At 39.9% G+C, this 26952-nt stretch overlaps 1 protein-coding gene across 2 annotated transcripts in view; it reads right to left on the bottom strand.

Annotated features, from left to right (window-relative positions):
- Positions 1-26608, bottom strand: part of HECTD2 (HECT domain E3 ubiquitin protein ligase 2) — a 72723-nt gene extending 46115 nt beyond the window's left edge. For both annotated transcript variants that reach the window (XM_061162172.1, XM_061162173.1), the window contains exons 1-2: positions 26404-26608; positions 7567-7696 (exon numbers count right to left, since the gene is read on the bottom strand). In XM_061162172.1, coding sequence (XP_061018155.1) covers positions 7567-7696; positions 26404-26541 — 268 coding nt within the window. In that variant the 5' untranslated portion in view covers positions 26542-26608. The remainder of the gene's footprint in view (positions 1-7566; positions 7697-26403) is intronic.
- Between the last annotated feature and the right edge of the window lie 344 nt (positions 26609-26952).

Below are 26952 nucleotides of genomic sequence, written 5' to 3'. Positions count from 1 at the left end.
AACCCACACTGGGCTTTTGCAGCTTCTCTAATACCACTTGAAGATCAGACGGGGAGACAAGCTGTTAAGAGAATATACAGCATGGGTCCCCCGAGAAGGAGGAAAACTGGAATAACTGCCAAGAAGGAGGCATCTTTGAAGAAACAATCTTATTGGCAAGAGAGGCTTTGCAAAAGATCATGGAATTATAAACATGCTTACATTTGGAAGACTTGGTCTAACTTCCCACTCAATAAAAGAGTTCTTTTGCAGCAGCCCTGACATGTGAACTCCACGTCTCGCCTGAATTCAAGGGGCACCCAGACAGAACAGTTATGAGAAGTCAGCACTAGCAGTTTCAACACAGTAAAGGAAGTCTGCTAAGAGGCCTATTCCCGTAGGGTGATATATACACAAAGATATACACACTCCAAGATCAGGGTGGGGCGGACTGCAGATTCCATAAGAATGGAACAGATGAGAGGGCCAGGTGGTGGGAGCCCAGATACGTGGACCACATTCCGAATCAATACATGCACCCAGGGAGGAGGCAGGCAGGTGTGGACATCAAGCTGGCAAGCTGGGTTCAGAGGTCAAGACAGTACTGGTGTAGAAAGAATGGAATAGAGGAATCAGTGGGAAGCAAAGGCAAAGGAATTTGAACAAACAATCCAAAGAAGTTTATGGCTATGCATTGCTTCTTTTTGACTCCCTGTCATTCTCCTTAGCAGGTAATTCAGTGTTTATAAGGTTCCTAACCTTCTGTTGTGGGCTGAACTGTGTCTGCCAAAAAGATATGGTGAAGTCCTAACCCCCGGGAGCTGTTAATGTGACTTTTTTGGAAATAAGGTCTTCGAAGATATAATCCAATTAAGATAAGGTCATACTGGATTGGGGTAGGCCCTAATCCAGTGACTGATGCCTTTGCAAGAAGAGAGAAACCCGGGTACAGAAAGATACACAGGGGAGAAGGCCATGTGAAGACAGAGTTAGAGGTTAGAGCGATACATCTACAAGTAAAGGCACATCAAGACTTGCTGACAACCGGCAGAAGGTAGGAGAGTGGCACGGGATAGTTTCTTCCTCATAACCTTCAAAATGAACCAGTGCAGCCAACACTTGGGTTTTAGACCCCTAGTCCCCAGAACCAGGACAGAATAAAGTTCTCTTGTTGTAAGCCACCACGTTTGTGGTGCTTTGTTACAGCAGTCCTAGAAGACTAACACATTTTCCAAGAAGACGACTGAATTCAGGGCAAGAAAGAGTGAGTTTCCTACTTCCTTCTCCTACCTCCTCTCTTTTTTCAAGTCCACAGTCTGAGCAAGAAGTGCCCTTCTCTTCTTGCTGGAGCCAACCTCTGAAGCCTTCTGCCTGCCTCTTCCTCGATCCTATCCTTTTACCACTGCTCTGTTCTCTGTGCATTTTATTAGCTTATGTTAACCTCTTCCTGCATCACATCTTTTTGCTTGATCACACTATCCTGCAAGATTCTACTGTTCTTTCTTCCTTTCAGTTCAAGCTACTCTAAAGGCTGTCTACACTGCCCCTAGATCCTTACTGTTAACCTACACCTTAACTTTTTACAACCTGAATTCTCCTGCTAACTATCCTACTGAAATGGTTCTCAGAGTCACTAACAAGCACACTGACCAACAAATCTTAGCTCTGCCTCAGCACTCACTCATCTTGTGCTCTCTCAGCAGTGGCACCACTGACTAAACCCTCTTCTTTAAATTCTCTTTTCCCTTGAATTTTCAAGTCAGGCCACAACCTGGTTCTTTGACTTCCTTCAGGGCTTATTTCCTTTTACCAACTCTCCTTTTAAACTCGCTTTTCCTTTTCTATCTCTTTCATTAGTTACAAAAATTCATGCAGGGCAAGGCACTTACAACTCCCTGTGGCTTAAGTTGCCCTACCCTTGGCCTGGGAAAATAATTCCTATCTTAGGCTGGAGGCTCAGATGGTAAAGAACCTGCTTACAGTGCAGGAGACCTGGGTTCGACCCCTGGGTTGGGAAGATCCCCTGGAGAAGGGAATGTCTACCCACTCCAGTATTCTTGCCTAGAGAATTCCAAGGACAGAGAGCCTGGTGGGCTACAGTCCATGGGGTCGCAAAGAATCAGACATGACTGACTGACTGATACTTAAGAGGCTGCTGCAGGAACTACATGTGTCTGTATATGTTTCAGTGCTGAGAATTGTGTCCAACATGCAAGGGGCACTCAATAAGCTGCTGGTGTGGCTCCTGGTGTTAACTGCTTGAGTGCACCCACTTTCCTATCCCAAGCTGTCTCTTGTTTCACTCCATGCAATAAATACTTGCTAAGACCCCCCTGATGGACAAGGAATTGCCCTTAGGCTCTGCAGGGGTTACAAAGGTATTTATTCCCTCATGAAACATATAGTCTAGATTAAAGTACAAATGATACTACACAACATTGAGACTAAAAGAGGTGAGAAAAAAGAAACACCTATATTGTAAGAAGGGAAGAATTACAACAGTTAGGGACAATCAGCAAGGGTTCAGTAAAAAGGTAGCACTGAAGAACAGACAGGATCTGACAGCTAGAGAAGAGGGAAGAGTGCATTTCAAGGGATGCACTTGGAACAAACTGCAAAAACTGCAGTGAGCAGGTATGAGGCATGCAGGAGAATAGTTGAAATGTAAGTTGTATGGATGGAGGAGAAAGGTGGGAAATCAAGTTGAAAAGCTGTCATATTATGAACATCCTTGTGTGTCAAGGTAAAAAATTTGTATTTAATTTTGGAAGCTTTAGGGAGTATTAGAGATGATGTAATTAGAGTTGTGTGATTAATGTCATATGATTAATCAGACAAGAGAAACAAGTCAATCAGGAGTTTCCTCTATCTGTCAGAACAAGAGTTTTGTTGTCAGAAAATGTGGGATTGAATTGCAGTTCTGTCACTTAGCAGCATGACCATGGCCAAGTCACTTACCCTGTCTGAGCTCCAGTTTTTTAACTTATTAAATATGTGTTATAAGCAGAGACTGAAGAGGGCCTCAGGATTCTCAGCCACCTGGTAGATCTCATTACATGACCAAAGGGATTGTGCAGATCTAATTAAGATTACTAATTGTGTTGTTGTTTAGTCACTAAGTCATGTTTGACTCTGGGATCCCAAGAAGTATAGCACACCAGGCTTTCCTGTCCTTCACTATCTCCTGGAGTTTGCTCAAACTTATGTCCATTGAGTCAGTGATGCCATCCAACCAGCTGATCCTCTGTTGCCCCTCAGGTGGCCAAAGAATTGGAGCTTCAGGTTCAGTAGTAGTCTTTCAATGAATATTCAGTTGATTTCCTTTAGGATGGACTGGTTTGATCTCCCTGCTGTCCAAGAGATGCTCAAGAGTCTTTTCCAGCACCACAGTTCAAAAGCATCAATTCTTCAGTGCTCAGCTTTCTTTAGGGTCCAACTCTCACATCCATAGATGACTACTGGAAAAACCATAGCTTTGACAATACGGACCTTTGTTGGCAAAGTGATGTCTCTGCTTTCTAATACACCGTCTAGGTTTGTCATAGCATTTCTTCCAAAGAGCAAGGGTCGTTTAATTTCATGGCTAAACTACCAACTGCAGTGATTTCTGGAGCTCAAGAAAATAAAATCTGTCACTGTTTCCACTTTTTCCCCTTCTATTTGCCATGAGGTGATGGGACCAGATGCCATGATCTTAGTGTTTTGAATGTTGAGTTTTAAGCCAGGTTTTTCACTCTCCTCTTTCACTTTCATCAAGAGGCTCTTTAGTTTTTCTTCACCCTCTGCCATTAAAATGGTATCATCTGCATATGTGATGTTGTTGATATTTCCCTCAACAATCTTGAGTCCAGCTTGTGATTAATCCAGCCTGGCATTTCACATGATGCACTCTGCATATAAGTTAAATTATCAGAGTGACAATATACAGCCTTGACGAACTCCTTTCCCAATTTAGAACCAGTCCATTGTTTCCTGTCTGATTTCTAACTGTTGCTTCTTGTCCTGCAATCAGGTTTCTCAGGGAACAGGTAAGGTGGTTTGGTATTCCTATCTCTTTGAGACTTTTCCAGTTTGTTGTGATTCACACAGTCAAAGGCTTTAGTGTAGTCAATGAAGCATGAGTAGGTGATTTTTTTGAATTCCCTTGCTTTTTTCTATGATCCAACAGATGTTGGCAATTTGATCTCTGGTTCCTCTGTCTTTTCTTAATCCAGGGAGATTCATCCAGGAAGGCAAAACCTTATAACATGAACCCTTTACATGCAGAAGGTTTTCTCCCACTGGTTGCAGAAGACAAAGTCAGAGACACTGAAAGCATGAAGGGGATTTGACACAAGGGATCCTGATGCCAGCCCTGATAAAGAAGGCTGGGAGGCAGCCAGTGAGCCCGTGAGCAGCCTCTGGGAGCTGAGGGCAGCTCTGGGTGACAGTCAGCGAGGAGACGAGACCTCAGTCTTATAACTGCAAATAATAAGTTCTACCAGCAACCTGAGGATTCTTGCCCAGAGTCCAGCCCAGCCTCCACGTTGAGAGACCATGAGTAGAAAACTCAGCCACACTCACCAAGGTCTGACTTAAAAAAGCTGTGAGCTAATACGTGGTAGTGTTTTTAAGTCGTTGTTGTTTAGTCGCTAAGTCATGTCCAACTCTTTTGCGACCCCATGGACTGCACTGTAGTCCACCAGGCTCCTCTGTCCAATGGGATTTCCCAGGCAAGAATCCTGGATTGGGTTGCCACTTTCTTCTCCAGGGCATCTTTCTGACACAGGGATTGAATCTGTGTCTTCTGCACTGGCAGGCAGACTCTTTACCACTGAGTCACCAAGGAAGTACCCTTCTGAGTCATTAGGTTTGTGATAATTTGTTGAGCAGCAACAGAAAACTACATCGTAGCAATTCTAGTATATATTTTAGGTGATTGCTATGATGCTTAAAAAAAAAAAATCACACGAAAGTTTTCCCTAAATCATAAATATTACTCAAATAAGTAATAGCTACTATCTAGCTAAGGTCTAAAATAGAAATCATCTTTCTCAATTTCTCTCCCCCCATTGAATAGGCTCATTTTCTTTATTTCTATAATTTTATCTATAATGGAATCACAATTATAAGTTTGTTTTGTTGTGGGACTGTGACATATGGGCACTGGTGCCTCCTTAAAGTAAGACTGAGGTGATGAAATGTTTGTGTGTATATATATAAATAAAAGAAGAAAGTAGTTATCAGGGACAAAGGTTGATAAATGAGATAATATAAATACTAACTTGTAAGAGTGCAGAATAGGTCTAGCGATCAATTGGAGGGTCAACAGAAAATATGTGCAAGAATAATTTATGCCATGTGCAGCTTATCAGTTCAGTTTAGTTCAGTTGCTCAGCTGTGTCCGACTCTTTGTGACCCCATGGACTGCAGCTTATAGGCACAGGCAATTTACCAGGAACAAGGCCCTTAAACATTTTGAGGTTTGTTTTGTTTTGTTCGGTGTGAGGGACATTTAAACCTTTGCCGATCTGTTTCATTACAGGGTAAGGGGCACTTAAAATTGTGCAAGTAATGTATGATTCCTGTGATAAAACAATATAGGGTTATATAAAGAAACAGAACATATTAGTAATATCCACCCAGTCCTACTTTTCTGAGGAAACCACAGACAGGTTGGTAGTCATCCTTCCACACCTCTTTATCTGCTCAAAGAAGCCTAAAAGGTTTACCCACACTTTAAAAAACTGGAGTCATATTCTACCTACTAATGTGTAACTTGCATTTTTCATTTGACAATGTATTGTATTTCTCCTAGAAAATTTATATACATGTCATATTTCTCTTAATAGATGCATGGTATTTATAATATGGATTACCACAATTTAGTCAACCAGTTTATTCAGATAGCTTTCAAATACCACTATTGTAAACATTTTATCCATATGTCTTTCAACATATATTATTTCCTTAGAATAAATTCCTAGAAATGGAATACTGGGTCAGTAAGTACATGAATATTTTAAAATTTGAATATATGTCAAATACTTTGCTCTCCAGGAAAGCTGTATCAATTTCCAAGCCCTCTACTCAATAAAAGTGCCAATTTTCACACGCCACAGACAAGACTACAGATACACATGTCTTCTTTCTCTGCCACTAGGTAGGGAAATGTTAACTTCTTATTTTAATCTGTACTTCTTTAATACTAGTGAGACTGAGACTCCTTTCACATCTGTATTAATTGTTCATATTTCCTTTTTGGATTGGTCTGTTCATACCCTTTGCCTTTTTTTTTTTACCTCCTGGAATGTTCATTTTACTGATCTATTAATGATCTCTATGATACAAGAATTTATTTTTCACTGACTATGACATCTTACTTTGTTTATGATCTTATAAAATTTCTACAGAAGTTTTAAATTTTCTTACCCTGCAAACATTGATTTTTTTGTTTGTTTTATGGCTGCCGGCATTGTCATTGTGCCAAAAATTTGTTATAAAAACAACTTCCTGTGCTTTCTTCTAGTACTTTAGTAGTTTTTAAAAATTTAAAGTTACTATTTTCCAAAAGTTGGAAAGTTTCCATAATTCTGTTTTTTTTTTAAAGTAATTTAATATCCTGTATATACAGTATGTTTTACCGATCCATTTCCATCTATTTGACTATCTTGGTAGTATCACTAGTGCAGCTTCATAATATATGTTACAACAAAGGAATGGGATCCTTCGTTACTTTTTCTTATACCCTCTTCTTTATTCATATAGATCAAATAGAGCATGCATCATTTTCTTAAGTTTTCTCCTAAAAAACTGTTGAAAAATTCATCAAATGTTAGAGAACAAATTGGTGTAGCTGATAGCTCTATGATATTTAAAATTTTCCATTAAAATCATCTTTTAGCTTTTTGATCAAATTTTACAGGCTTATTTCGTTTAGGTTTTGCCCACTTTGTCTTTGGTTTATTTCTAAATATTGTCATATATTTTTCATCAAGTCTTCTAATTGATTACTGCTCAAATAAAGGAAATCTATTTAGTTTTTATATATTTTTATTGTGTCAGGCTCCCTAACCATACTTTCTTATTTATGAATTTTGTATGTCATTCTCTTATTCTAGGTAACAATTACCTAAATATAATGATTTTGCTCCTTTCTGTAAATATTTGTAGAGCTTTTGACTAACCAGACCTAGCAGAACAATGCTGAATAATTAAAATCTACTTAAAAAAATTTTTTTTATGTTGGAGCATAGCCGGTTAACAATATTGTGATAGCTTCAGGTGGACAAGAAAGGGACTCAGACATACATACACATGTATCTATTCTCCCCCCAAATCCCCTCCCATCCCGGCTGCCACATAACATTGAGCAGAGTTCTCTGTGCTATAAGTAGGTCCATACTGGTTACCTATTTTAAATAGTAGCAGTGTGTACATGTTCATTCCAAAGCACTTATCTCTCTCCTCCATTCTTCCCCCCAGCAACCATAAGTTAAAATCTACTTATTTAATATTTCATTAATATACTTTCAGCCAAGATATATAGACTCTGTATACTTTTAATAATTGTAATTACATTTATTTTTAAATTTTTAAATCTTTTACCATTCTTGATGTTAGGGAAAACAAGATGTGTGGGTGAACTTCTGTTTTCAGTGGCTTCTTTCTTTTGGTTAACAGTTGAAATAACACTGCTGAAAGTAGAAATCTGGCCTTTGAATCCTCTGTCCAAACCCTAAAAATAGAAAAGTAACACTGCAGCATAATTCCTACTAGGCATATCTAATTTTACTGTAAAAATCATAAACATTTAAAATAGAGATTTTAGTTTGATAACAGATGCATGATAGATAAAACATGTATATAATATTGACTTACCTTTTCTAGGACCAAATTGTTTTAAGTATAAAATGAAAATAGTCATACCATCTAATGGCTTATAAATTGACAGAGTTTGGAAGTGGGGATAATAACAGTACCTTTCTCACAGGGTTATTGTGAGGTTTACCTGAGATAATGTGTGTAAAGCAATGAGTTTTCTTGTCTTCTGATGCAACTTTAAAAGCTCAGGTAAAAAGATAAACCCTTTAGAGTTCATTTCTCTCTAAATATGTGATCGGACTTTCAGTATAAGGGGATTAAAAAAAAAAATAGGGCTAAGCAACTTAAGTGCAAATAACAGAGCAATCTTCCTATAGCATAGAATCTATCCATTAATGTACTTTCCACAAAATAATACCTATAAAATTCATAATATATAATCAATGTGCACTTTAATTATAAATAAAATCACATTACCAGTTCAATACTCAGTTATAAAGCTAGCTCAGGGCTTACTCTCAGTTCTCAGCTCTTTACAACTTACACTATATTCCAATTTCCAGATGCTTAACCAAACATAGTAGTTAAATTCTTCCCTAACATTCACTTTTTTACACTAAAGGTATGTAATTTCTTTGCCTTCAGAGGAGAGAGTTTCTTTTTCATTTTCTTCTACATTGACCAGACTGATTTTCACTTACCTTTTCAGAATTAGCTCAGGTGCCATGTAGCAAAAATATACACTCACCAAATATTTACTCTCCCATATCACCCACTCTCTTACAGCTAAATGAAACTATCTGATTAATTCTAAGAGGCTACAAGTCAAGGTGATGTTGGCGATCTGTGTACCAGAAAGTACTAATGCATTTAAGGCTGGTGGTAAAATCACCAGCTCCTTTTTCTCCTCTCACTGTGACAATCACAGAGGCTACGAGCTGAGATGTGACAGCATCCATTGGCTCATGTCCCCAAATAGCTACGTGGAGCAGAGGCACTGATGACCAACAGCGGCTTATACAATTAACAATAAATGCACCTTTAGAATTTTCAAACACTGAAATTTGGGACAACTTGTAAATGCAGTCTAACCCATTCTGTTATAACTTCTCTGCAAAGCATTTTCTGGTGGCCCCCATTTCCAGAAAAATCAATCACTCTTATTTATGCTTGGGATTTACTTAACTTATTCCACTGAAATTATAATTGTTTATATACTGGTCCTTCATGTTGGACTTGAAATTTCTTATTCAACACAGAGCTTGACATCCAGTGAATCCTGTGCACAGATCTTACACTTCAGAGTAAATTTATTTTTCTTTTAAAGAGATGAGTATAGAAAATAACCCAGAAAAAAATCAGATACACAGAATTTAAAAGTTTCTAGTCTTGAGACTTTTTAGAAATTAGCTATATAACCCCTTTATTTCACAGATGAGGAAAATAGTATTGAGACTCACCTAAAGTCATTCAGCTAACAAGTGACAAAAATGTGATGGGCACTAAATAAGAACTTGAAGAATGCTTCCATAAGGAAAGTACATGTATGCAATTCTGTGTACGCAACATCTTTGGCTGCTCACAGAATACGGGTTTTTTTTTTTGGTTGTTGTTTGTTAGCTTGTTTGCTTTTTGGCTAGATTTAGGCTCAGTGAAGTCTGAATCAGTATTTCTGTTAGGATTAGCCTATATGATCCAGCCTACAAAAGTTAAACAACCAAAATAAAGTCTTCTTCTAACAGATGTAGGATATGAGCCTGAAGTTTCAGAATCACAGACAGTAGCAACAAGGATCTTGTACAGAGCCTATGACACGCTGGATGTTCCATAAATGATTACTCTTGTGACAATAACACTTAAAACAAGTCATGTATTGAGTGCTTGGTAGAAGGAAATGGCAACCCGCTCCAGTATTCCTGCCTGGAGAATCCCAGGGACAGAGAAGCCTGGTGGGCTGCCATCTGTGGAGTTGCACAGAGTCGGACACGACTGATGTGACTTAGCAGCAGCAGCATATGCATACTACTAATTATAACAGGTGCTTTAATATAACATTTCTATGAGTTATATATTTACACCCCATTTTACAAATGAGGAAACTGAAGTACCACACCGAAGTTCACAGAGCTGGAAAGTGGGAATTCAAACTAGTCTGAATGACCTTGCTCACTACAGTAGCTATCACTTATTAAGAGCTGAGCGTGAGACAGTAAGTGTGTCCCATATATCAGCCTGTTTTCACAACCCTTGTGGCTGATATTCTCTTCTCTACTTTTATAGATGTATGCTGAATTAAATTTAACAGCTTTGGGAGCAACTCACCTAACCAGAGGAAATCAACGTAAGTGGAAAAACTAACTGTACTTTAGGGCCTCTGATATCCCAGAAATCTGGGAAAGGCTCAATATTTTATTTTCCTCCTCTTTCCTCTACCCCTTCTTAATAATAAGAGATTCCAGAGAACATTGCTTGATTCACTTGTGGAATCTTCAAATAATAATTTAAAAACCCACAAGTAACTGATTGAATCAACAAAAGCATTTAACAACTATCAGTTCTAATCTCTAACAGATTTACAATATAGATTCCCAAAGAGGAGAGACAAAATCGGAGAAAAAGATTAATAAAAGAGTGATACGCAATACTTTTCTATAAAAGTCTTAGTAAATTACATACTTCGCATAACTTTGGTAAATTAAAACATTATGCTCAAGTTCACAGAACTGATTAGTAAAATAAAATAACCCATACATTTGAAAAAGTATTATCATTCCTTGCTATAAATATTATGATACTTAAGTAAGAACTGTATTAACTTCTGGGGCCAAGTTTGTTTATTTGCATGTTTTGTCCTATCAAAACATCTTAAATAATAATGGGAATGAACATCAAATTTGATATACATTTATTTCATTTATGCATGAGAGTTGATAAAAGTAACCAATCTATAAAATGAGGTCAGTGAATGGCCCCTTGGAACTTTGTTATGTTGTTGTTGTTTAGTCACTAAGTCGCATCCAACTCTTTGTAACCCCATGGACTATAGCCCACCAGGCTCCTCTGTCCATGGGATTTTTCAGGCAAGAATACTGAGTGTGTTGCCATTTCCTTCTCCAGAGGATCTTCCTGACCCAGGGATCGAACTTACATCTTCTGAATTGGCAGGTGGGTTCTTTACCACTGACCCACCAGGGAAGCCCAGAAGTTTGTTAACTTAGCTGTAAATATTTACAATAAATTAATATACCAAAGGTTTTTTCATTGATAACTGTCACTGATGTTAAGTGACTGTTTTGCTAAGACTGTGCAAATTAGAGGATTTAAAGAGCAGTGTAGTTGCAGTACAGAATCAGAAAGGGAGAATGGTCCAGTGAGGTGAGACTGGAAAGATAGGCAGGGATAATACTATGAAGCCTTTAGGACAGGGCATATAGATTCTATCCTGGAAGGGGATAGGGAACAGTCGTGGAGGACTTGTAAGAAGGGCATGACATAATTATATCTGTATCTTTGGAAAATCACTGTCAGTAGGTGTAGGGAAAAGATTGAAGGGGAGCAATAGCAGAAAGATACATCAGGTCTACTTACTGGGAGAAATAAGTCTAAACTGAGAAAGGAGTTAAAGGAAATGAAGAAGAATGACAATCTGGGCCAAAGTTACTGCAAAATAGCAAGAGTTATTTCAGGTCATAATGAGAATCAGAGAACCCTTAGATAAATTATAAAATAAATGAAATGAACAATGTAAACTGCTTTATTTCAAATTTCAGGAAAAATACTTTGACACCTCACCATAAAGAAGGCATATGATTAAAGACTATTGACTATGCCAAAGCCTTTGACTGTGTGGATCACAACTAACTGTGGAAAATTCTTAAAGAGATAGGAATACCAGACCACCTTACCTGCCTCCTGAGAAATCTGTATGCAGGTCAAGAAGCAACAGTTAGAACTGGACATGGAACAACAGACTGGCTCCAAATCGGGAAAGGAGTATGTCAAGGCTGTATATTGTCACCCTGCTTATTTAACGTATATGCAAAGTACATCATGAGAAACGCTGGGCTGGATGAAGCATAAGCTGGAATCAAGACTGCTGGGAGAAATATCAATAACCTCAGTTATGCAGATGACACCACACTTATGGCAGAAAGCAAAGAACTAAAGAGCCTCTTGATGATAGTTAAAGAGAAGAGTGAAAAATCTGGCTTAAAACTCAACATTCAGAAAACTAAGATCATGGCATCTGGTCCCATCACTTCATGGCAAATAGATGGGGAAACAATGGAAACAGTGGCAGACTTTATATTCTGGGCTCCAAAATCACTGCAGATGGTGACTGCGGCCATGAAATTAAAAGATGCTTACTCCTCTGAAGGAAAGTTATGACCAACCTAGACAGCATATTAAAAAGTACAGACATTACCTCACCAACAAAGGTCCATCTAGTAAAAGCTATGGTTTTTCCAGTAGTCATGTATGGATGTGAGAGTTGGACTATAAAGAAAGCTGAGTGCCAAAGAATTGATGCTTTTGAACTGTGGTGTTGGAGAAGACGCTTGAGAGTCCCTTGGACTGCAAGGAGATCCAACCAGTGCATCCTAAAGGAAATCAGTCCTGAATATTCATTGGAAGGACTGATTTTGAAGTTGAAACTCCAATACTTAGGCCACATGATGGGAAGAACTGACTCACTGGCAAAGACCCTGATGCTGGGAAAAATTGAAAGTGGGAGGAGACATGGATGACAGAGGATAAGATGGTTGGATGGCATCACCAACTCAATGGACATGAGTTTGAGTAAACTCTGGGAGTTGGTGATGGACAGGGAGGCCTGGCGTGCTGCAGTCCATGGAGTTGCAAAGAGTCGGACACGACTGAGCGACCAAACTGAAGAAAATTCTAGACTATGCTATATAAACGTATTTGTGGGATGACTAGAAAAGGAACCAACGGTCACTAGGCAAAAGTATGCATCTCATGCCAAAATAATGTAATTTTTCTAGCTGACAGGGTTATCATTATACTACTGTCATGTAGCAACTGCCATGCAAAAGTAGTATAAGGGCAAAATCATGGAAACACTGGCAAATATGACATGAGCTGACAAAGAACATGAAGAATGAATGACCAAAAAAGATAAGAAATCTAAGAGAAGTTCATGTGTTAAAAATGAAGGAAGGATCATCAAAAAAAAGGTGGTCAGCAATGCTGAATAATGAACAGTGGCTAGGTCTAAAGTGTGTCTACTAGAATGTGCAGCTGTGAAATCTTGGGGACGAAGGAGACAACAGATTCCGGGGAGAAACTGCCACTGATGGTGGCAGAAACTGTATGAAATAGATTGGCAAATGAATGGGAAGTCAGGAGGTGAAAGCACTGCGTAGGATTTGCTCTGTCCAGAAGCTTTATGGAAGGGTACAAAGTGGCTGGAAGGGTACAAAGATGTGAGGAAAGATACACTGAGCATGTTATCATGTCTGCCAAATACAGGGTTTGCTTCTATCCACCCCAGAGCATTACTGCTATTCTTTGTGCAGCAAAGGGCAAAGATTGGAGCAGAGACAGGCACTCAACCAAAAGGCAGCCATCTGTCGATTGGGTGGCCACACATTAGGTGGCCTGGCATACAGGACATTGATGCTTCCTAATATGTCAATCAGAGGAGGTCTTTCCAGATTTCAGATGGAGGAATATGGAAAAGAGCAAGCAGCCAAGAATGAGAGAATAGCAGGTGCACAGAGAGCAGCTGGTCTCTGTTCCTGCCTGCCTTCTGGTTCTATCCATGTATGTTATTTCCATAAATCCCCCTTTTCCAAAAGGAAGCATATATGGCCTGATTTTCTGTTCCCTGTGATCAAGAAAGCTTAACATGAGAAAAAAAATCCTTTGTCTAATAAGTCTCTTGCTTATAAGATGACTGTGTCCTTGATACTTCACACTTGAGATGACAGGAAATAAATCATGGACAATTTCACAGGTTGACAGTGTACTACAGATAAATAAGAACAAACTCTCAAAATAGCAGTTGCCCCACACTAGCTTGCACAAGAGAAACCTTCCCATAGCCTAATACTTCCATGAGAATGCAGGGTCACATGTTGTATGATGGTAAACTGATTAAAAACTAGAGAATCAAGATGCTATTGAGTGCTATTAGAACATGAGTAAATTAAAGGTTAGGGAACATTATAAGTCTTCTAAGAATTGGATCTACCACCATTATTACATCTGGTTCCCCGAGGAGTTTCGTCTGTGAGCAACTGTTGTCTATGAGTCCTAAGGAAGTAACACACTAGAGATGACATCCTGGAATGTGGCCAGCCTACAAACAGTGGGCTGCATGTGTTGAAGAATAGATAGTAGCAGGATACCCAACCAGCTGTTACAGAGGAAGAAGAAGTACAAATAGGGAACATGGAAGGAAAGAGATGCTGAGAATTCACTGAGGAGAAAAACTCAAAATACACCTAGCGTTAATAAATAAGACTTGACTCTCTCTAGGTAGAGGCTGACCATGAGTTTAACAAAGAGCTGAAAAATTTTATGTGGTAATTGCAAAACTAATCAAAGATCATACTTATTTCAAGTGCTAACATAGACCTCAATGGTCTTTTTGACTATATAATCACACAGATTATATGTAAGATTATAATAGTTTCAAGAAATTAAATAGAATTTCAAAAAATTAAATAGAATTAAATTAAATGGAATACCTGTTTTGCCCTGTTAATCTATAATTAAATACTGTTGACCTTATTTTAAGTTTTAATACATGAGCTCCTACTTTCAACACTTATTGAGGAATAGACTACATCTGAGTTAAATTTCTGATTTATCATATTTTTCTATTAGAGGTCAATAAGAAGGATACCCATGGTTTTCCATCATAGCTTTTATATTTTATATTGAATACCAAGTTCTTTTTATATTCAAAATTCTGATAAAATTAATTTTGGTCATCTACTATTTCACCAAAAGCTGCCTTAGAAAATAAAACATTTTCATTCACATTCTAAACCAATCTTTTTTTTTTTTTTGGTCACAGTGCACAGCATGTGGGATCATAGCTTCCTGACGATGGATTGAACCTGTGCCTCCTGTAGTGGAAGCAGCTGAGTCCTAACCACTAGGTATTTCCTAAACCAATCTTTGATAAAAGAATAACTGCTGGCTCTGTTCCATCATGAAGAGAAGGCAATGGCAACCCACTCCAGCACTCTTGCCTGGAAAATCCCATGGACAAAGGAGCCTGGTAGGCTGCAGTCCATGGGGTCGCAAAGAGTCGGACACAACTGAGCAACTTCACTTTCACTTTCATGCATTGGAGAAGGAAGTGGCAGCCCATTCCAGTGTTCTTGCCTGGAGAATCCCAGGGACGGCGGAGCCTGGTGGGCTGCCGTCTATGGGGTCGCATGGAGTCTGACACGACTTGTGGGGAGCCGGCCTGGCTACTCAGGCTCCTTCTTGGCCCTGAGAGAGATCAAGAGGTCCCTCTCTGTCCTGCTACCCCTGATTTATTAAAGTGCAGGTTGGCCTTTCTTACCTCCCTCAAGGAAATTGCTGTAGCGACCTTTTACCCATTTTCCTGACGAGACTGTCAGGCTCCTGTTTATGGTTTATGTCTAGGTAATCTTTAGGTAATCTTTAACTGATTGTAATCATACTAAGACGCCAGTCCCTTGCTCTGCTAGTCTTAAAGAGTTGAGATAAAATTCCTGAGCGAAGACTAATGCCCGCGATTCTGCACGTGTACATGTCCTTGATCTAAATTTAGTGAGTCCTGTTAGCATATATATGTATGTTACCCCTCAATAAAGTTGTCAGTTGTCGGTTTCAGTCAAGAGCTGACTCCGTCCCTCTCAACCCCATCTTTCCGAGTCTTTATTTTCTTAGGTATTTCGGCGATTGCGTCCGTGACCGATTCGTTTGCCGGCAGGCTCTGGCAACGACTGAAGTGACTTAGCAGCAGCAGCAGCTGTTCCATCATGAAACACTTTTTAAAACCAAAATATCTCACTATATTTCTCACTATATATCTCACTATATATATCTCTCACTATAGATCTTTGAGGTGAAATATTTTAAATTGTATACACAATTCATTATTTTGTACTGTTTACAAAATACATTATTCCTAACATTCATTGACTATTTATGCTAAAGCCTTTGACTGTGTGGATCACAACAGTGGAAAATTCTTAGAGATGGGAAATCCAGACCACCGTCCCTGTCTCCTGAGAAACATATATGCAAGTCAAGAAGCAACAGTTAGAACCAGACATGGAACAACAGACTGGTTCAAAACTGGGAAAGGAGCACGCCAAGGCTGCATATTGTCTCCCTGCTTATTTAACTTCTATGCGGAGTACATCATGCAAAACGCGGGACTGGATCAATCACAAACTGGAATCAAGACTGCCGGGAGAAATATCAACATCACATATGCAGACGATACCACTCTAATGGCAGAAAGTAAAGAGGAACTAAAGAGCTTCTTGATGAGGGTGAAAGAGGACACTGAAAAACCTGGCTTGAAACTCAACATTAAAAAACTAAGATCATGGCATCCAGTGCCATCACTTCATGGCAAATAGATGGGGAAAAAGTGGAAGTAGCGACAGATTTTATTTTCTTGGGTTCCAAAATCACTGCAGACAGTGATTGCAGCTATGGAATTAAAAGATGCTTGCTCCTTGGAAGAAAAGCTATGACAAACGTAGACAGCATATTCAGAGAGACATCCCTTTACTGACAAAGGTCCATATAGTCAAAGCTAAGCTTTTTCCAGTAGTCATATAAGGATGTGAGAGCTGGATCATAAAGAAGGCTGAGTGCTAAAGAATTGATCCTTTTGAATTGTGGTGCTGGAGGAAACTCTTGAGAGTCACTTGGACAGCAAGGAGATCAAACCAGTCAATCCTAAAGGAAATAAACTGAATATTCATTGGAAGGGCTGATGCTGAAGCTGAAGCTCCAATTCTTTGGCCACCTGAGGTGAAGAGCTGACTCACGGGAAAAGACCCCAAAGCTGGGAAAGATTGAGGGCAGGAGGAGAAGAGGGCGACAGAAGATGAGATGGTTAGATAGTATCACCAACTCAATGGATATGAACTTGAGCAAACTCTGGGAGATGGTGGAGGACAGAGGAGCCTGCCATGCTGCAGTCTATGTTGTCACAAAGAGTTGATGTGACTTAGCGACTGAAGAGCAAACATATTTTAAACTGCCAGCTTCACAAACAGCTGGACATGTTAGCATTTTAAACCATATCAAGTGAAAATTAATGCTGTATTCTAGCTATTATATAGGTCAGATTGACAGAAGTTTTATTTACTATACAGATAACACACACAAATGCACAGGTAGATGGATTCTACATAGAGCTGTCTGGTTTGGCTGGTGATACAAAGTTGTCATGCAGGATCCAGTCACCAGCATATGTTAAATTATGTTCAGTAGCTTTTATTTGAGAAGAGATGTACATATTTCAGAAAATGCTTCATGCAATAAATAAACGGGTATTCTAAAATACCCATTTTAGCTACCCGTTGGCTAGCTGGGAAATTCACTTATGTGGAATACCTGTCATCGGTAATACAGAACAAAAAGCACTAATGGTAATAATACAAAGGAAATTCTAGATACATTAGCATAGTGGTTTTCAAGCTTTCTGGTTTCAGGACCTCTTTACATTCTTAAAAATTATTATATGTATGTAATCATTCCTGCTTAAATAGCAATAAATCCATTTACGGACAACAACTATTTTCCCAACAAACAGAAATCAGTGAGAAGAGTGACATGGTTTACATTTCGCAAAACGACTTTTATATTTGTTTCTGCATTCAATTTGTGGCAATATCATCTGTCACATAGAAAACTACACTGTACACTAGAGAGAAGGAGTGAGAACAAGACAACACAAATAACATCCTACTATCATTACAAAGGCAGTGCTGACTTCATGGACATCTTAAAGGATACTGAGGATTACATGTTGAGGACTGCTATAGTAGGAATAAACAGTAATCAGTGCTAAGAATGAATCTACGAAATCTTGGGAGAATAAGAAGACAACATTTAAATCTGCTTTAATACAAGCATTTGCCACATGTGGCTGTTGAGAACTTGAAAATGTGCTAGTAAGTATAAAATACACAGTTTTCAAAGACTTAGTATGAAAAAGAGGTAAAATATTAAGTGTCCATACTGATTAAATGTTGAAATGGTTAAGTTTCTGGATATACAGGATTAAAAAATATGCTATTAAATTTTATTTTACCTCTTTTTATTGCCTTTAATTAGCTATTAGAAAAATTAAAATTACATATGTGGTTCACATTATATTTCTACTGGACAGAGCTGATATAAATGAAAATATACTTTCCTAAACTAGGTCCAATCCAACATACAATCTTAGGAAACAGGACAGAATTATTATTTTGATTCATCATTTCTCTGCATCATTCTGGAGAAAAAGATCTGATGTAGCAAATGTAAACAGGGTATAATATGTGGATGAAGAACCAAAGATATCTGAAGGAATAAAATCTGAGTTTCTTGCTTTGGTCATTTCAGATATGTATACAGGGACAATGGTGATTTCTACACTTTCGGCCACACCTCAGTGAAATTTATTTTTCAAACCCAAAGGTAAATAGTTTGGCAACATATTGTGTGTGCCAAGTCGGTTCAGGAGTGTCTGACTCTTTGAGACCCTATGGCCTATAGCCTGCCTGGCTCCTCTTTCCATGGGATTCTCTAGCCGAGAACACTGGAGTGGGTTGCCATGCCCTCCTCCAGGGCATCTTTCTAACCCAGGGATTGAACCCTCGTCTCTTATGTCTCCTGCATTGGCAGGTGGGTTCTTTATCATTAGCACCACCTGGGAAGCCTGGCAATACATTCATTGCTCCTAATATAAAGCAGGAATCCTTCCATCAGAATACACGGAATACCTATGATACCCAGAAAAAACCTACAAAAGACTGAATGGCTTCCTGAGATACTAAGCAAAGGTTTCAGCATCAGAAGACTGGTGAATAAAGTACATTTATATGTTTTAAGTTAAAACAGAGTCACCAGGGAAGCCCTTAAGCATTGACTATACTTTGCTTCACCAACTTTTAAAATAAACTGACCTAAACTACCTGTTAGGGCCACACTAGATGAGAGGCCTCGACTCTATTTAGGGTCTAACAAAGGAGACTATTTTAGGCCTTGTTCCTAGGTAGAGAGATTTTGCTTTTCTTTTTGTATGTTTTTTCACAGTTCCCTATTAGGATGCTGGGTTATAAAATCAGTGCTCTACCTCCTTCTATTAAGATGTGAAAAGTTGGCTCCTTTCAAGGTGTGAACCTTCCTTCCCCCAACTAAAAGGCACCAATCCAAGTTGAATTGTTCTCTTTAAGTGATATAAATCACAATTTTCAAGGGAGACTAGGAAGGATGGGGATTCTGAAACAAAATTTTAACACCAAAAAAATCACAATGCAATTGATCTTATAGATAACTGAAAATTAACCCTACTTGATACAAAGAAATGTTAGTCCTGGAGCCCGGAAATTTCAGTGTTTGCTTATCAGGAAGGCAATGTATCTTGGGAGATTTTATTATTTTACAACATAGGGAAAAAAATAAATTATTTTTTATATAGATTTTATAGATTTATATAGATTTTATATAGATTATATAGATTATATATTATTTTTTATATATTTTTATATATTTTTTATATATGTATAGATTACCCTTATACAGCAAAATGCTACTTTTAAACTGTGTGATTTGATGAACTCAATTCTCAATTTATTGTTCTTTAAAAAAAAAAGAATCAAAACCAAGTTAATTTGAAACAATGTTTTCTTTAATGACTAGGTTCAAACTTCAGACTGATTTTTCAATTAAGCTGAATTAGTAAAATTTCAATAATTTCTATTTTTAAAAGGCACATTCATCTATTATAATTATTCCTCTCAAAATGTTTCCTGACTGCTTACTAAACTGTTAGCAAGTTATAAATATCAACTTAACAACAACTAGTTATTCACATAAGTCTTAGCAGTCTAACATTTTTAAAGTGCAAGAAGGTATCCTCATAATAAATATAGAAAAACCCCAATTTTCCAGAGGTTTCTCAGCTCCACCCACTTCCTTATTCATATTCTGTTGATCTTTCTCTACTCTCTCTTCCTCAATTCAAGTAAATATAAGCAAATTAATTTCCAAACAATATGCCAAAATAAGCTGCTACCCTGGGACACCAGCAGTACTCCTTTCTGAAGCCATTACTTTTCCCTTTCAAAAAAATTCTTCTGAATCCAGGAATACCCCAGCCCTGAAGACTTCAGAGAGCGCAGGATACCTTTTAATTCAGAGGGCATGTTTGTGAGCTTGTGTGTGGAGTGCAGGAAGAAGAGGGAGGTGCAGTGGTAAAGATAGTATCTACAGATAATGCAGGTAATATCTACAGATAAGATTGTAAAGGAAAGTACCTTAGCCACAGGACAGATTAGAAAGGGAGCTACAAATAGCAAGCAGTATCATATTGGACCGGCTTCCCTTCTGGCTCAGTGGTAAAGAATCTGCCTGCCAATGCAAAAGACTCAGGTTCGATCCCTGGGTCAGGAAGATCCCCTGGAGAAGGAAATGGCAACCCACTTCAGTATTCTAACCTGGGAAATGCCATGGACAGAGGAGCCTGGAGGGCTACAGTCCATAGGGTTGCAGAAGGGTTGGACACAGCCTAACTAAATAACAATATACTGAACACTTTGAGAAGTTCTCTGCTTCATAACTTACAATGACCATTTTTCTTCAGTTGTTAAATATATTCAAATTATTTGTGTCCTAACACCCTGAACTAATTATGAAAGGGAGGATAAGCAGGCAACTACAATACGGCTTCGAAGTTAAAAAAAAAAAAAAAAAGTGGACAAACAACTTTAAAAGTCACTCAAAATTAAACACACTCTGGCTAAGTATTTATACAGCTACAGCCCTCCCTTTCGGTGTCTTAAGACTCTTTGATCACTTCTTTAATGAGATTGCTTTATTTTACATAGAATTTAATGATACATTAATACCATAATGAAAACTGATATTATCAGATACATATTTCTCTCCTGGATAGTTCTAACTCTAGTAACAAAGTTTTGAACAAATTTGCCACTGCACCACATGCTCTTTTCTAATCTAAGAAATACTGCTATAGGTGGGGGTTCTCTGAACCACATGGACCCTGACCACAGACAGAGAGTACATGGAGGTAAGGGAAAGAGCATGGGGTTTTTTTTTGAGTCAGAAAAGTCTCAGCTGAAACCGAGTTCTGGCCCCTTACTAGCCATTTTACCCTCTGGTAAGGTATACTATATGTAACCTGACTCTATGATTCCTGTCTGTGTGAACTGGGAACAGAATCTTCCTCATGATTAGAACGATCAAGTGGTTAGTGATGAATGTTGGTTGAACTAAGTGACTAGATGAGAGACATATGGACAATGCTTAGCACAGAGAAGGTACTAAATAAATAGTAGCAATCATTTGTATTATTTATATGTATTTCACATATGGATACATGATGTACTTTTTTAATACCTGTGGTTTATTAAATTGCTTAAGACATCTTCACTACAACAACCTCTGTTCTTCCCTATCTCAACTCTTGTTGAGAAAGGGTACAAGATTTTCCAAAAATAAGACTCTTCCAAACACCTATATGGGCAAGTTTTATCAAAGTTCATACATACATATGTTTATTTGGAATGCTGTTGGCTGGACTGCCTTTTTATGTAAATATTTTCCTCTGAGAGAATTCATCTGCAAACTTTAGAATTCTCTTCCTTTATTAATCTTCCTTCTCTTTCATTCCACTAGATTCCACTTTGTAGGGATTCTTCCATCCTTTACACCTTATCACATGGCCATGACCCTAGTGGATGCTCCATCATCTCTTGTATGAACTGCAAAGCTCCTTCCTTGCCCTCTTTCTCCTCCCTCCTCCAGTCTAACTACCTCTAATCACTTCCACTAATTTCATTCTGTTGTTCCTTTATTTAAGAAACTCCAATGAAAAAAAAAAAAAAAAAAAAAAAAACTCCAATGGTTTCCTGTGAAGCATAGAAAAAAAAAAAAGTCCCAGCTTCCCTGCCTGCTGATCTGGTCCAGCCCCCATGCAATCTCACTTACCTCCCACAAGTTGCCAGCATGCTTCCATTGGGTTGACTTTATTACTCCCTAATTCTTCCCTTTAAGCCTTGTTCACATTCTTTTCCCACTTGCTTTTGCCCATCCAAATCCTATCACCCTTCAATGGCCAGCCAGCTTAAATAATTACCGCTGCTTGAAGGCCTTTCTTCACAGTTCTGCACGCACTGATTTCCTTTCTCTGATCTCCTAGTGCGCAAATTGTTTCTATGGCACATGGTGGCTTTTACACATTGCTTTGCTTTGTTGGGTTTTCCTGTGTTAGCTCTGCCTACCCTGAGGCAGGAATCTATTTTTCTTTTTTAAACTTTGCGTTTTCTGTAGCATCTAGCCCAAAGCTAAACATAATAGAGGTTCAATAACTGGTAGTCACATTGTGGCCCAGCGGATCCATCAAGCCAGGTGACACACCATAGAAGCTGTACAGACTTCTCATTTTTATTACTGGACTTCCTACCAAATCCTCTCCACATACCTCAAGACTTGCTCTCACCTTCCCCCTACTTGACAAATCTCCTGACCTTCACTGTGGGCAAACTTTCTCTTTCCATCCTAAACTGATTTCCTCCATTTCCCTTCATTGCCCTGACCTAAGTAAAGTCTACCTCTTTCTTGAACCCACTTCATTTCTCATAAACCTATGCCATGGAGAATCTCCCCTTCTCATCTCACCTGATTTAAATGATGAAGTAGACTCATCTTCACTTATCACTATTATTTGCTCCTCTTTTGACCCTTTTCTCCTTCCCCACTCACCAATTTTTTCTAACTTCCAGATTACATCAGCAACTAATTTATGATATTCTTCTCCAGTCCAATCTGTCAACTTCAGTAAATACTCACATCATCAGTCCTTCACATTTTCTACTCCCCCTAGCTCTCTGGGCCTGCATCACTTCTCCATAGCAGCAAAGCCAAACCCCAAACACTGACAGGCTTCTGAGGGCTCTATCTTGGGCCCTTGAGCCACTTTAACTAGGAACCACCTTACCTGCCATTTCTCTCAATTCCCCACGACACCTGATTTCTGTTGTGCCTCATTCACTTAACCCGTACCTTTCACTGCTGCTGCTACTGCTAAGTCACTTCAGTCGTGTCCGATTCTGTGCGACCCCATCCCTGGGATTCTCCAGGCAAGAACACTGGAGTGGGTTGCCATTTCCTTCTCCAATGCATAAAAGTGAAAAGTGAAAGTGAAGTCGCTCAGTCATGTCTGACTCTTCGCGACCCGATGGACTGCAGCCTACCAGGCTCCTCCGTCCATGGGATTTTCCAGGCAAGAGGACTGGAGTGGGGTGCCATTTCCTTCTCCGGTACCTTTCACTATTCCATTTCAAATGCTGCTCCATAAACTAAGCAGACTTGGGGCAGTGGAGTTAAAATATAGACTCCAAGGAACTTTTAATTCAGTACACAGAACATAAATTTTCAATCTTAGCTACACCTAGAAATTGAAAAAAAAAAATAGGTGCCTGAGCCCCACTCTCAGAAATTGATCTAATTGGCCTGCATCTGGGCCTGAGCAATGATGGCTTCAAAAGTTCCCATTCCCCCGTGCAGCAGAAGTTGAGAACCAATGAGCAAAAGTGAGATCTAGGAACCTGGACTTCACCAAGCTCCTAAGGGATCCTGGTGGTCAGTCGGGTTTGAAACCACCATGTTAGGCACTTCCTGGCTGCAATGGACGTCCTGCATGCTTAGGAAGTTGTAGGATCAATCACATTAGGGTTATTTTTTCTGGCACCCTCAATCCCACTCCTGCACCTTTTAAAAAAATTTCTGGGACACAGTCCCAACTCTTCAAGTGTAATCAGGGTCATCATAAACTGGCCTTCTACTTATTTTAGGGAGCTGTCACTCTAAATTATTTCCAAACTCTCATAAAAATGTAATAAAGTGATTTTTGGAAAATGTTAGTACTGTAAGGTTACAGTAATTGAATCAGAAACTCCATCTACAGAGACAGAGCTGTTAACCTGGGACAAAAAGTAAGCATCAATAAAATAGCTCAAAGAGATAGTTAATTGATAGTACTCAGCTTCCTAAGCGAACCTCCAGAAGCTATATTTGATCCACACGGAGGCTGAAAAAGAACCAAGCAGGCCACAAGCTGTCTTTCTCTGTCCCCCAGTGAGCGTGGACGTCACCCAGGCTGCCTGGCTTTCTCGCCCTCGGGAGGATCAAGCACACAATTTCTTGACTAAGGCTTTTCACTGCTATCACTCATAATTCCAGATCTAGAAATCTCTCTTTAACAACTACACACCAAGTGTCTTCATTACTGGCTAAGTTTCTCATCCTCCCCCTTGCTCTCCTAACTCTTGCTGCAAAACCAGAGAACTTTTCTCTCCTGAGTGACTCAAAACCTCAGTGCTAATGACAAACTCTATCATTTCAAAGAGTCTGAAATTCTGAATGCCATTAAAAAATAAAAACCTGTCATTAAAACAAACAAAAAACAATGCTACCAACTCTGCTTGTAAGGCACCAGAAACTGCCTTCAAAATCTCAAGTCTTCATTCTCATCCTCTTTTAATTTAACCTATGTTTTTTCAAGGTTTTATTCAAGATCTTAAACTTTTTGAACTCTGTTCTTCTGTCTGTCCAGCAGTACAAGCCCATATTCCTTTATTCACACTTACGAAATCCTCTAAGCTCTTAATACTGAAAGAGCTTATTTGGTAATTAAACATGTACCTGAACTGAACTTTTTGACAATCCAACCTGAGCTGAACTGATAGGAAGCTACTGATAGACATTATCTCATTTATTGTGAACAACTCACACTTCTCACTGCAGAGTTATTAGTATGCTTAATTATGAAGAACTGGCCAGGACCCCACTGTGGATATTATACATGATATATATATACTAAATTAACTTTCTAAAATCCAAAGAACTCTCAGTTTCAAAGCCCCAAGGTTTCAGATAATAGTCTGTAGACCTATGTCCACATTGCATCAATTTCTCCAAGTTTTTATTCTAAGCCTTCGATTTTTCAATTACACAGAAATAAATACGTTTTGGGGAGTGTCCTTACTTGAGGACCTAAACCCATTAACACAACTGTTCCTATAAGCATGTATGCATTCATTGTTTTAAACTGACTTAGAAATAAACTGCTGAAACACTATTTGCCAGTTAAGAACATCCCAGGTAAGCTCGGAAAGCCCAAGAAATCAACAGTAAGAACTGGGTCTACAAGCAGCTGAGTGACAAATTCCTTCAAAGCATTTCCCAAAGTAATTTCTACCTGCAACTCCAATTTACCAATCAACTGTAGTAATTTTTTTAAAGTGTCTTTTTATCACTGTCTACACTTTGCTGTGATTGAAGGTATGGGGCTCGTTCTAACAATTTTCAGTTATCACAATCCTTAGACATTTCCCAAAAACCTACTGAATCAAACGTTATTTCTATTATATTTTAAATTAGAGTTAGCTATTTTAGTAGGTTCTTAGTCATTTAAGAGGGAGGTTTTAGGAAATGAATTGCAACCAGGAATAAGGAAAATTTATCATGTTCTCTAAACTTTTACTATTTTTTTTCACACAGGCTGCATAAGTCATGCTCTTTAAATGTACTGAAGTTTCAAGAAGTATATAAATATGGGATCAAATTAAAAAACTAAAAAATTAGAGGCTAATTTTGTGTGTGTGCGCGCTCCAAAGTAAACAGTCATAACCACCAGTAAAAGTAGGGAAGAGGGGCTGTCCCATTACATCATCCGGCAATCTGTAGTTTGAAGCCTGAAAGCACTCTCCAAATAATCCTTAAGAAAATCCAGCTGGGAAATCATCCCCGAGAAGCTTAGATCTCTTGAGTTTAAATATAAGGTTAAAAAAGCTTCCCCACCTTACGTCACATGTCTGTACCATATGAAAAAGAAAACCCATCACCGAGGCATCTACCTCCCACTATCCTGACAGCAACCGAAAGGTCACAATTAAGTGGAAACTCGCCTCAGAGCCTGTTCAATCTGAAGGGGGAACGGAAAGAAAAAGCGAAGAAAAGGGGAGAAATCTTCGCTCTCCCAGGGCAGGCAGACGGCTCAGCGGAAAACCCACTCCCGCCTGCCTGACACCTTACCCTCATCCAAGAGACGATGCCGACTCCAAAATGCTGGTCATTTCCTCAGAGAAAGAGGGAAGCCCCCAAAGCAGAAAATGACCGAAAACAGCCAGCTGACTCGGCCACCCCGGCATTCCCCGAGGGTGGAAGGTGCAGCTCGCGAAATGATCACGGCTGTCCTCGAGACACAACTCCTCGATTTCAGCCCGAGGAAGGGGAGCCTGAGCGCTTCTCTCCGGGGGGTTCCGGGGTCCCCCCGGAGGAGACGCGGGTCCCCAGGCGCCCCTCGCCCCCCTGGCGACCGGCCGTCGGGGCTCCCCGCGGCCCCCGCCCGGCACCTACCGCAGGGGCACTGGCGCCCGCCGATACGATGGGCGGCAGCTTCTCACGCTCCGGTTCCTTCCCTTTCTTCTCCTCGGGCGCAGTCGCCGCCACCGCCGGCAGCGCGGCAGGCGAGGGCACCCGATCCGCTTCACTCATGTCGGGCCGGGCGGCTGGAGTGCGAGGCGGCGGCAGCGGCGGCCAGGCTGCTGCTCGGGTTGGCGCTGCTGCCGCCGCGGCCGCGAGAGGGCTCTGGGCCACCGCGTCCGGCCTCCGCCGCCGCTCCGCCCGCGCCCGCGCCCGCGCCCGCGCCGCGCGCGCGCCCGGATGCCCCGCCCCGCCCCCGCGCCCGCCCCCGCTCGCTGGGCTAGCCAGCCCGCGGCTCCCGCCAGCTCTTCGCCTCTGTCGCCCCCTCCCCGCCCACGGCTCGGCTCACGGGTAGCGGGTCCCGGACGCTGGCCGCTGCCACCCTCGCCAACCCCGGGGGCCTGGAGAGGAGGCGCCGCAGCCGGGCCGCCATGTTGTTTGCCGACCGTCGCCCGAACCGGCGAGGAGGGGGTCGGGACTAGA

This window comes from Dama dama, chromosome 15 (assembly GCF_033118175.1).
Source record: "Dama dama isolate Ldn47 chromosome 15, ASM3311817v1, whole genome shotgun sequence".
In the NCBI taxonomy this organism is placed as follows: domain Eukaryota; kingdom Metazoa; phylum Chordata; class Mammalia; order Artiodactyla; family Cervidae; genus Dama; species Dama dama.
The sequence above is the reverse complement of the archived record's forward strand: the minus strand, read 5'-3'. Positions and strand labels throughout refer to the sequence as shown.